At 38.6% G+C, this 11,810-nt stretch overlaps 1 protein-coding gene across 1 annotated transcript in view; it reads left to right on the top strand.

Annotated features, from left to right (window-relative positions):
- The window catches only part of LOC104967612 (synaptic vesicle membrane protein VAT-1 homolog), a 14,564-nt gene extending 3,073 nt beyond the window's left edge, over positions 1 to 11,491 (top strand). The window contains exons 2-6 of the mRNA XM_010797118.1: positions 3,635 to 3,842; positions 6,258 to 6,428; positions 6,585 to 6,674; positions 7,220 to 7,458; positions 8,820 to 11,491. Coding sequence (XP_010795420.1) covers positions 3,635 to 3,842; positions 6,258 to 6,428; positions 6,585 to 6,674; positions 7,220 to 7,458; positions 8,820 to 9,008 — 897 coding nt within the window. The 3' untranslated portion in view covers positions 9,009 to 11,491. The remainder of the gene's footprint in view (positions 1 to 3,634; positions 3,843 to 6,257; positions 6,429 to 6,584; positions 6,675 to 7,219; positions 7,459 to 8,819) is intronic.
- Positions 11,492 to 11,810: the final 319 nt, after the last annotated feature.

Below are 11,810 nucleotides of genomic sequence, written 5' to 3'. Positions count from 1 at the left end.
AAGAAAAACGATTATGCAATCTAATTTATAACACCTGCCATCACGGGCCACGGACTCACTTTTAAAATAAAAAAAAATATATATACTATATATATATATATGTCTTTTTTTTTTAAGTATCGAAACCGGATCTGATTTCGGTACGGTATACCGTTCTTTCACTCGTAGCTCGGGCTGCGGGGGTGCTAGAGATGGGAGTACGTTGATACGACCTTCCTAGCCGGAGTTATGGCCGCATTTTACAATAAACTTACGTTGGGTCGCTTAAAAAAATATATATATCGCAAATTGCAATATTTGTCAGAAAAATCGCAATTAGATTTTTTTTTTTTTTTTTAAATCGTGCAGCCCTACTCTGTGTCAGTATGGAATTTCCCCTCCCGCCCACCTCCCATTGCCCCCTACATCTTTCTTCTGAAGAGCAAGGATCCTATAGGGGGAATGCTATGTTACCGAACACTCTTTTTTGGCACAGCAGCACAACACAAGTCCCAACAAAACGGCACATGCAGTGATGCTGGACATGGTGTAAATGTAAGAATCCTATCAAGTATTTACAATGCATAAGCACTGAAAGCATATAGAGTATAGGTTGAAAGTATTTTAGGTTTAGACCCAAGATTGTGGGTTATTTCATTGTAAAAATGCGTGTGGCTGCAGTAAGACGCATAAGGGAGGCAGAGCAGCAGACAATCACATTAAGGGGATTGTTTAGAGAGGCTGATGCTGTTTCATGAGGACAGACTGGAGCAGCGAGGCTCCGTCAGATGAAGACAGGCGGGCGTGGCTGATTTATGAAACGCATGGATTGCAGATGTGTGATGTAGGATCCCATTACAGCTCCTCTTGCCAGTTTCCAAATCCAGCATTACCTCCTCGCAGATGTTTCTATATTAAAAAAGACTAGAGAGTCAATGATTATGCTCCATAATGTGATCGATATTGTGGAAGATTGAGCAGTAGTTTCTGTGTTAAAGTCTTATCACGCAATTCATGCATTGTTCTGCAAATACACTCAACGTAATGTTGCATGACGAGAGGATGAAGGGTTCTGTGTTCGGCTTAATACATTGGACAATATTTGGTCAATTTACAGCAGGTGTCTTTAATATTGTAGATGTAATGGTTTTTGAATAACGAGCCATTTTTGACTAATGTAAAACACAAAAGCCTCTTTTTGAAGATGCTTCTCTGCTAATGAGATGTGGTTTGTCTAGTAGTTGAATACTGGTAATTATATACTGTGTGTGCATAAAACTTGCATCATGACACGTCTCACTGTTTATATATCATGCATTGAATTGAACAGCAGTATCAAATCTACTTATTTTGCTGGTGTAAGTGAACTTCCCTGTCCTGCTTTGAATTTACTTCAGTTACTTAATTTCATGCCAGTGCTCCAGGAACTGAGCTCAGCCTTTTTTTAAATTGACTATCATGCATTTTCTGAGGTGACACAGAGTGTGTTTGGAAGTGTTTCATAAGACCAGATGTTGAGAAATGTTATCGACCCCTAAAAGCTTACACATCTTCCGGCGCGGACTAAAAACTAATTTCTTTCGACTCCACTTCGAGCAATAAAATGAATATCAAAGCACTTATATACTAACAAACGACAGGCTTATCTAAAGCTAGTTGAGTAGCACTTGAAATGTTTTGGCTCTATGAAACGTGATGTACTTATATGATTCTGTTTTCTTCAAGTTTGTATCTTCTTGTTCGAATGCACTTATTGTACTTATCGCTTTGGATAAATGCGTCAGCTAAATGCAATGTAAGAAAAAAGTATTTATCTGGAAGTATAATCCTCATTTCCCTTAGGCCTGCTTTAATGTGTGTGTGTGTGTGTGTGTGTGTGTGTGTGTGTGTGTGTGTGTNAGCTTACACATCTTCCGGCGCGGACTAAAAACTCATTTCTTTCGACTCCACTTCGAGCAATAAAATGAATATCAAAGCACTTATATACTAACAAACGACAGGCTTATCTAAAGCTAGTTGAGTAGCACTTGAAATGTTTTGGCTCTATGAAACGTGATGTACTTATATGATTCTCTTTTCTTCAAGTTTGTATCTTCTTGGTCGAATGCACTTATTAAGTCGCTTTGGATAAAAACGTCAGCTAAATGCAATGTAATGTATAAAAGGAGCATCTGAGTCATCTGATGTGGAAGTAAAGGCTGGAGACTGCAGCTCTTAGTTATCTCACTGCAACAGACATATGCAAAGTTTATGAGTGTTGTTATTGTGTGTGTGCATAGGTGCGTAAATATTTGTGGCCCTGTGCAGTCTGTCTATTGTGATGGGTTTGCACAACAGGAAGTGGGCGTGGCTCAGAGCGCTCGAGACTGTTTTTTTTAACGGGAAGCAGTGCAGCGCTCACAATCACACTTCTTTCCTGAGGCCTTCACTTTTGGGCAGGTTTCTTTTATGTTGGCACGTCCCTGTGGAAGAAAGCAGCAACAACATTTCCCATTAGGCCACTTTTCTGTGCTCGTTGGCACAGAAACTGTTTAGGAACATGGAGCAGCTTTTATTGTCTTGTTTAAAGCTGGTTGTGCGGTCTTAAGACTACATTTCTGGACTTTTGTTTTTTTTTAAAAGAATGATGTAGAGAGAAAGAAACTTAACAGACTGGACAAAGGAAAATATATTTGCATTAAAAACATTTATAACAAAAGCAGGTTCATGCTTCTCAATTGTGAGAACTTGCTGCTTTTATATATGTCAGTTAAACAAATTTGGTTTCAAACAATTGGACGCTGCCACTTTGGGCACTTGGACAAATTCATAAGCATGTTTTGATATTTCATTGGCCAATCTAAAAATGGGTTAAAAAAAATATTTGGTAGATAAATACATTAAAAAAAACTATCATTGGTTGCAGCCATCATCTCGGTAGGTCAAATGTATTCCTGATGAACCATTAAACACTGAAAGGAATTTGGCTTCAGTTACTCGCCAATATCACAATGTGATCACAAGGTAATCATGCCTCTGTGAGGATGAGTCTGTTGACGCAGCAGCAGCAGCAGCAGCAGCAGCAGCAGCAGCAGCAGCGTGATGACTTGCCCTCGTGTCAGTCTAAAACTGAGATACGTCAGACAATTTCCTGCCTGCCTGCCCTCAATTTGCCATTTCACATCCCTGTTAACAAGAGCAAAGTGGTGATGACAAGAGACATTTAAATTGTCTTCTACTCTTCCACAAAAAAGTGTCAGGATTGGACTAGGGTTGCAAAACAAAAAACAGTTCAAGGTAAACCTGCTGTGAAAATTAGCAGGACTTTAGGGAAATGAATGGGAAATAGGATACAATATAATTTTATTTATTTTTTATTCTGAAAAGAATACGGATTCTATTAATTTGTGAATATTGTGTCCGAGATGTAGAGACACATCAAGGTTCTCATGTTTTATGGGGAAATGTTTTCACTGTTTGAAGTAATGGAATATTTAGATTAGGCTAAGAAGTTACTTATAATTTATGATTTTAAAATTATTAATCACAACAAATAATTGCTGTGTAATTTGCATTCAGTTAACGACTAATTTCTAAGTAATCTGACCAGATCTTAACCACAGATACATCCCCGATTCCCCATCCCTCCCTTCCTCCCCCCTCTCCCCTCCCTCAGGTTGGGGATCGGGTCATCATGTTGATCCGCAGCGGCATGTACCAGGAAGTGGTCGTTGTGGCCGCTGGCAACACCTTCCTCATGCCCGAGCAGATGAGCTTTGAGGAGGGGGCCGCGCTGCCCGTCAATTACCTCACCGCCTACCTGATGCTGTTCGAGTCGGCCAACCTGAAGCCAGGCAAGAGTGTCCTGGTCCATATGGCTGCAGGTAACACACACACAGGGAATACTGAGAATAAAATCAGGGGTCTCAAATACTGATCAGCAACATAGCTATTTCTTATTGAATTTATCAGTGTCATTGATGACAACATCCAACACATTAAAAACTCTTCTCCTAGGTTTTGATTCTATTTTTCTTTTCTTTATGCTGTAGAATTTGTGCCATTTGGATGACAATGGTTATCATCAATGAAGTTTATTTAACAAAAATGCAAAAAATCCCCCAAAATAACTGTTTGTTACAGCTGAATGTGAACAGTTGCCATTTTATGTTTTAAATTCAATCTATTTTGAACTTTTGGACAAAAAAAGCAATTTTAGTATCTGACACTGGGTTTTTGATAGACAATTATTAATACATCTTACATTTCATACCCAAGACCCTGAATTAAAAAAAACATTTTAAAGGATAATTTAACAAAAATTGAGATTTTACACACTTTTCTCCTCTTTGTTATCTAAATATGTGGTGTCCGTTGTGTTTTACGCTTGGACAGTCGCTCCCTTATCATGTTGTGATGTGTAACAAACACCTCCCCGAGTCTCCTGTGAAGAGGGGGCACGGTTTATTCACTGAGGTCACTAATCACTTCCCAGAATGCAGCCACATAGCTGTGCTGATAAATGATCATCAAAGAGACTGCTGGTCATTGGTGAAAATATGGTGTGTGCGAGTATTCATAAAAGGGAACACAGGATCATCATCAGGCGGGGTTGCTTTGGCAACACCTGACCTTTTTAAACAAGCGACAAGCAGATGCGTCTCACTCTGTGCACATCACCGTGTGTGTTTCAATAACCAGGGGGCTGGTGGTACAATCACAGGAGGAGGGAATCATAGATATGAACCTTGAAAATACATCAATGTGGACTTCCATTATTTTAAAACTGGGAAACTCTATGACCATGTGGTTATTAAATTACTAAAAAAAACTACTCAACCAATTTGACATTTTATTCACTTTCAAAACAGTGTTTCCACATTCATATTGTTTTTAGAAAATCTGAATAAATTCCAGGTGGATCATAACATTGACCAGTGCCTTATCCTTTATACATATTATGTGATATAATATTTGACCATGAGCAGTAGAGACACACGCTCTGGTGCTCCTCTCTTGAGGGATAGGCAGTAAAACCTTTCAGACAGGCGGGAAAACCTCTTCAAGACGACATGGCACTGCAGTTGTTTAAGGGTTGTTATGATAGGATTTTTAGAATAGGATTTTTCAGTTAGAGATAATTATTTCCAATTTTAAAGGATAGCTATTTTGTCACCAGTTATAACTGGTGAGCATTATGTCTCACAACATCAGATAGGCGTGGGTAGAATAATGATTTTTTTTTTTGTTTGAAGTTATTTATTGTATGTTTAAAGGTTGTTAATGTAGCTGTAACTCAATCCGTGTTTATCAGCCACTCTTGAATCTAAGTATACAGGATGGTGATGTCAGCGTCCACCATTACACTCCAGTGCAGTGCACTTCCCTCTCAAAAGCTGCGTCTCAGTGTTTGTTATGTGGCGGGCTGTCAGCTGACCTGTATGAATCAGCGACACGAGGAAGGGGTGAAGATGAGGTCAGGAGGGATTACTGTTGAGCCTGCACACCCAGGCAGGCATTATTATGAAAAAACACGACCATAAAGCATTTCCTCCACCATCTCAGCCATCATAAAGTCACATAACAAACCACCGTAGAGCTGAGAGGCCACTACTGCAACCGGAATTACTGACCATATATCCAACACTTTTAAAGCTACTTGTACTCCTTAACCCTATAAAATCTGGTTCCCCCATTCATTTTTTCCATCTTTAAGAAGTCAAAACCACATATGAAATAATAATAATAATAAAACCAACAATAAGACATTGTTTATGAGGTAGTGTCAGACCAAGCCAATTTATACTGGCAGAAAAGGTGTGGACTTAAGCCTTAGCTGAGAACAGCCTCAAGTCTCATTGAATGTATACATTGGGAATGAAATAAATAAATAGAATACAATTGTATCATTATGCCTCAATTTTCATATTTTTCATACGCTATTAAGTATCTCAGAGGTGGAAAAAATATCTTACTCTTAATATCTTTTATTCCTATTTTTCCAACGTTCTGCTTGACGTATCGAATGTCTTTGGACATTTCGTGGTGTCCACTCAACTTTCAAATACATTTCTGCGGTTCTGAACAATGTCTGGCTGCAAAGCATGAGTGTTGAATCGGTGAGCCATAAAACACATCCTTGCGAGTTATTCCGAGTTGGAAAAAGCCAGTGCAGACCCATTGTCTTGAAGATTAAATCACTGAGAATTGCAGCGAGGGATCAAACCGTTTGTAATTGAATGTGAAGCGCCTGCAGCCTCTTCTCACCTCTGTTGGTGCGGCTGTCTGCACATCTGTAGGTGGTGTCGGTGTCGCTGTTACCCAGCTCTGTCAGACTGTGCCAGATGTGACGGTTTTTGGCACGGCCTCAGCCTCCAAACATGAGATCATTTCCCAAGGCGGCGTAACTCACCCCATCGACTACCGCACCAAAGACTACGTGGAGGAAGTCCGCAAAATCAGCCCCAAGGGTGAGGAAAACACACTTGGGCATCACACTGACACAAAACACACATCCTTACCTTTCTTTACCGAGCCGGGACATTTCTTAATGTAATACTAAAGATTGTCGCATGTTGACACGGAAACATTATGCATCTTTTCCCTTTTTTCTTCTGTCTCTGCAGGAGTGGACATCGTCCTGGACCCCCTCGGTGGTTCAGACACCCAGAAAGGCTTTAGTTTGTTGAAGCCTTTGGGCATGCTTATAGTCTTTGGTAAGACATCTGGAAACAGAGAAAACACGTCTTAATGCATATGTCCAGGCTCCCTTAATGTATTTCTATTTTTGCTTGAATGTTTGTGTAATAATGCTGTTTTGTATAATTTATCCAAACTGAAATGACAGGAGTGGGGCCTAACAGAGGTGGAAATGAACTTTTACTGAAACACTACGTTATTTGAGGTTCTTAGGTATTTCCATTTCATGCTAATCTATATTCCACTACAACACATTTGAGAAAAAGACTGTGCTTGATCTGACAGTTTTAGATACAAGTTATTTTGATGTTTTGGATTTTAAATGTATCATCAGTTAATGAAATAATAATAATGAGCTCTTCAACCTGAAGCAATCTGTTTATAACCTTTTTAATTAGTATGTATCTACTGTAATGGCACCGATATCTGCATTATGAGTATAGTTTGTCAAGTGACATTTTGAATGCAGAAGGTTTACTTCATCACTCCTTACCTTCTAAGAGGTCGCTATAAATAGATAGAAATGAATCTCTCTGATTTATAGTTTACTCTTGCTTTCTAGGCGCGGCCAATTGTGTGACGGGCCAGAAGAAGAACCTGTTGGCCTTGGCGAAGAGCTGGTACAACCAGCTGTCGCTCAGCATGCTCAAACTGATGCAGACCAACAAGGGCGTCTGCGGCTTCCACCTGGGCTACATCCCCGATGAGCAACTGATCGTCCGCACCATGGGGAAGCTGCTGGAGCTCTACAGCCAGGGCAAGATCAAGCCCCGCATCGACTCCTGCTACCACTTTGAGGAGGTCAGTTTCCTCATGTTTGAAATGTAAAATGTGACAGAGGGACTACTTTTTAAGGCGTGAATCAAAGGATAATAACGATCCGGTTGCTCAGCAGGTTTACAAATACAAGGAATCTGCTTTGGTGTATAATGTTGCCAACATAAACACAGTAAGGCGAGTTTAACAAGGCAACAACCAAAACAGGCTCTAGAAAAAAAATTACAGGTATTAAGTTAGTGCCAAGAAGACACTTTATAACATTACATTTAAATACATACAAATCCACCAGAACTAGAAAATCAAACTTAGTAAGAAAGATACAAAATAAAAGGATACAAATAATACTAGTGCAGTGTAAGATATGAAAACAAGGGAATAAAGTTGTAAAAAAAAATTGCAAATATAAACTATAATAAAAACCATAATATTAAAATAAAAGTACAAGAAATACACATAAAGGAAATACAATAACAAATGATTAATTAATGCGAAGTAAATATTTGCAGTGTATCAGAATTGAAAAGTGGAAGAGCAGCTTTATGAGGGTAGCATTGTGCGAAAAGGGAAACAATGAAAATAAATAACCTAATGGTTGATATCGGGCTGATTTGCTGCACACAATTCTATTAGAATAAGTTGAAATGTTGTGAGAACCCCCTATTCGCTTTCCCCTTGACAAGAAAGCAAATACTTTTTAGTAACAATGTTTTCTCTGCTGCACAGTGAGTATTCACATATGAGATGAGATGTTTGTGCATCACAGAGCTCCATTGAAGCTTCTCCTGTTTCACACCCTTCTTGTGTTTTCCCCTTCTCCATCAATCATGTGATGCAGGCGAGATTACCTCAAACCCCCCTCCATCAGATGAGTCAGTCCTTAAGGGCTGTTGCTAGGTGATGGTCTAAATTGTTGCCTTGGCTTCCACTATTTACGGGGATTTCTCAGTGTTTCAAGTTGGATTCAAGGATAGACAGGAGTGGGGGCTTTTGTAATTGTAAGCAGGAAACGGACAAAAGCCGAGGCAGGAAATAATAAGCAGGGCAAATGACTTTAAAGCAGAGATACATAGCGTAGATAGCCCATGTGTTCATTTATCCTTATTAAGACTGAGCAATTATGATCATGTGCTCAGGGAGTCAATGCAAAACTGGTGCTGGTAAGATTATCCATTAAGCTTTATTAACCAAGGAAACATAATCTTATCGTGCTGCTTTTATTATTTATTCATGGATACAATAACGTGTCGAAAAAGCAAGATGTTAAAAAAGATAACCTCTAATGAAGTGTTTTTCGCATTAATGATACTTGTAAAACCAAACCTAAAAATAGGAGGAAAACATCACATTGTGAACATCCGTTCTGCTCCTCTGTGTTCTGTCAGGCGACTGATGCCATGAAGCGAATGCACGAACGCCAAAACATCGGGAAAGTCATCCTTCTTCCTGAAGCGAAGAAAGAGGAAGAGGTGCCAAAGTCCAACCCTGAGCCGGTAGAAAATGTGGAAAAAACTGAAGCTGCCGTCAACGAGAAGAAGGAAGAGACCACAGAGGAAGTTAAAGCCGAGGGTTGAGTAAGAGTGTCTATTTGAGTGATATTTTCAAGCACTTCCTGAATGCGATCCCTATTGTTCACTTGTCAAAAAGAGAAGAAAAAGCAGGATGCCATGAATTTGTTGGTTTTTCTCAGTATTTTCAAATGTTTATGAAGATTGTGTTGTGCAATATGTCGATAGTGTGGTATCTGTGTTGGGAAATTTGTGTTTAAAGAAAAAATAATAAAGTATGGTTTTACATTACGTGAGGAAAAATGAATTCTGCAAAAAATGTAAGGGTGTGGCTGCAAAAACAAGGTCCCATTGACAGCAGCTTAGCAAACCTTAACAACCCAGGGCCTGTATGTATGAAATGGTCCTATAATAAAAGTTTAAATAAAACTCAGCTCTGTCTCAAGAAGCTGATAGAATTGCATTAGGTTCCCAGTCAGGGATCAGATTACCAGTCATGCAGTGTAGCCAACATTACATATGCTTCACCGCACTGCAGCATGCAAGAGTAGAGCTTATCGGTGGAAACAACTCCTACATATTACAGCTACTTTCTATTCTACATAAAAATAAACAAGTTAAAGTAGAAAATAAAACAGTAGGGAAATTGCATCATTGCATCATTCGTATAATTTTGACTAATTTAAGATAAATAGATATACATACCTGCCCTGATTCTGCCTTTTTTTCTGCGTCAAACCTGGCAATGTGATTCTAATGAAATCAGAGTGTCAGTTCTTGTAGTTCATTGAATCCTGTTACAAATGATGAATCTATCAGGAATCTGTTCTTGTTATCAGTTATTTGTAGTGTAAGACTTGTTAGTAAAAGATGGTTATGATGCACTCAAATGTCTTGTTGATGGAGGTTGTTAAACAATAGGTCAGTATTGTATTATAGTTGAAATTGTTAGGTGTTTCTCACATATTTGTGCCAAATATCAAGCCAGCTTTTACCACTGCCGTCAAAGCCAACTGTGAATAACAATTAGCGGGACTTCCATTGCCTTGGCACTCGTTGCCTCTGGGTTTTCTTCCAACAATGTTGTGCTGAATTTGAGATTCAACTTTTTGGGAGGGGCCACGTTAAGGAAGGGTTTCCACCTTGGTTGATTTTTTGCTGCTTTCTCAAATCCTACGTTGCCTGTTTAAAGTTAAAAAAAATGGTGCCGTGTTGATAAACTGAGATAATTCTTTGCTTTTCATGAGTTTTGTTTTTCAGTGCTTTATACATATTAATTTGGCTCCTGCAATATAGTAATGGATTATTAGGCTTCATTCTTCTTAGTAATCATTTGTAATGCTTGCATATCTGTTTCTTTGAGTGCATAACCTCAAATAGTGGGCTCAGTAATTCAGATGTTTTGTCCAGCTGTGGGTGTAATACAATGCTGTGACGCAGAAGACGCTGCCGAAGCACAAGAGAAAGAGTTTTCCTCCCATCCTCACCGAGCAGCTGCTCACATTCCTCCCTCCACCCTCAGTCCTGCTCTCTGTCTCGCTCTGTGGCCAAACCTTCTCAAAACTCCCTCTTCACTCTGCTTTGAAAGACGTACTTGGAAACACAGATAATGCTTTATGTTATTTACATCTGGGACATTTTTTTCTTTTGGCCACTTGGACAAGTATTGTTAATTTTGGCCCGGTTTCCTTCTCGTAGTATGATGTAAGATCTGATGTGGAGTTTGAGTGGGAACTGGAGTCAGCTATGAGACGTTTATCCTTTTGTTTAAATCCAAGTGTGTAGAATTTCTTTTTTATTTTCAATTTTTGTTGACATGTTTCTCTACCCACAAGCCTGGTGTTTGCCTGCATGGTAAATGTTAAAATGTAACTACTGAACCAAATGGGAGATGAGTCTAACTAATGAGCAACCTGAGTAAATTAAAGCTGATTGTTAAAGAAACATTTGTGATTTTAAAACAAGCTCTACTAAATCCTTTGCATATATTTCTCTAATTCTATAAGATTGTAAACTTTAAAAAAAAAACTTCAGTGAAAGACAAATCTAGCTACAAAACTACATAGTGTCTAAAATATAAAAAAATATAATGTTTCTCTTAATAATTTGACAACAACATTAATTGATAGTGTTCACTCATGCTGCGAGGGACATCTAGTGGTGAAATTGTGCCTTTTTAAATAACTTCACAATGTTGCCTATGAACAAAATGTATTGCAACCTGCCTTAGCAGTTATAAAATACTTAAACATTTTATAAAAAAAATAGATTGCTAATCACAAATCCATTCAAATATTCTAGCACACTTTCTCACTTCTTCAAAACGGTGTACCAAAAAAAATGCATTAGATTTGCCGCATAATAAAAATGTTATGTTTTTTTCTGTGTTAGCTACAATGGTTTGTCTCAATAAGTAAACTATTTGATTTGTTGAAGTTCAAATTACGCAGCCTGTTTTTTTTTTATACACACTTTATGCACACTTGCCTTCTGTGTTAAATGGCACTAACTTGTCTGTATTATTAAAATGTTATCGCATGATGTTCTAATAAGCTTGTGAATTTCTTCCACAATGGTGCTAAATTTTCTCTTGTGATGGCGTCTAATCAACCTCAACAAAACCACGACACAAACCGAAGGCGTTATTACAGCATGGTTGAAGTGACATTTAAATGTAAAAATTCTGATGTTTTTTATTTGTCCTACACAAATCTAAAGCCTGCGCCTGGAACCACTTCTTATTTGGTTGACTAATATTTGTAGACATTCATGGTGACCAGCAGGTGTCCTTGTCAGGTAATTTTTGCACATGCACTTACACAAGTTTACCTCAAGCCTCTCTAAAATCAGCTTCCTGTTCTGTCCACG

Source organism: Notothenia coriiceps, unplaced genomic scaffold (assembly GCF_000735185.1).
Source record: "Notothenia coriiceps isolate Sejong01 unplaced genomic scaffold, NC01 NC01_scaffold00037483, whole genome shotgun sequence".
Classification (NCBI taxonomy): Eukaryota; Metazoa; Chordata; class Actinopteri; order Perciformes; family Nototheniidae; genus Notothenia; species Notothenia coriiceps.
The sequence above is the reverse complement of the archived record's forward strand: the minus strand, read 5'-3'. Positions and strand labels throughout refer to the sequence as shown.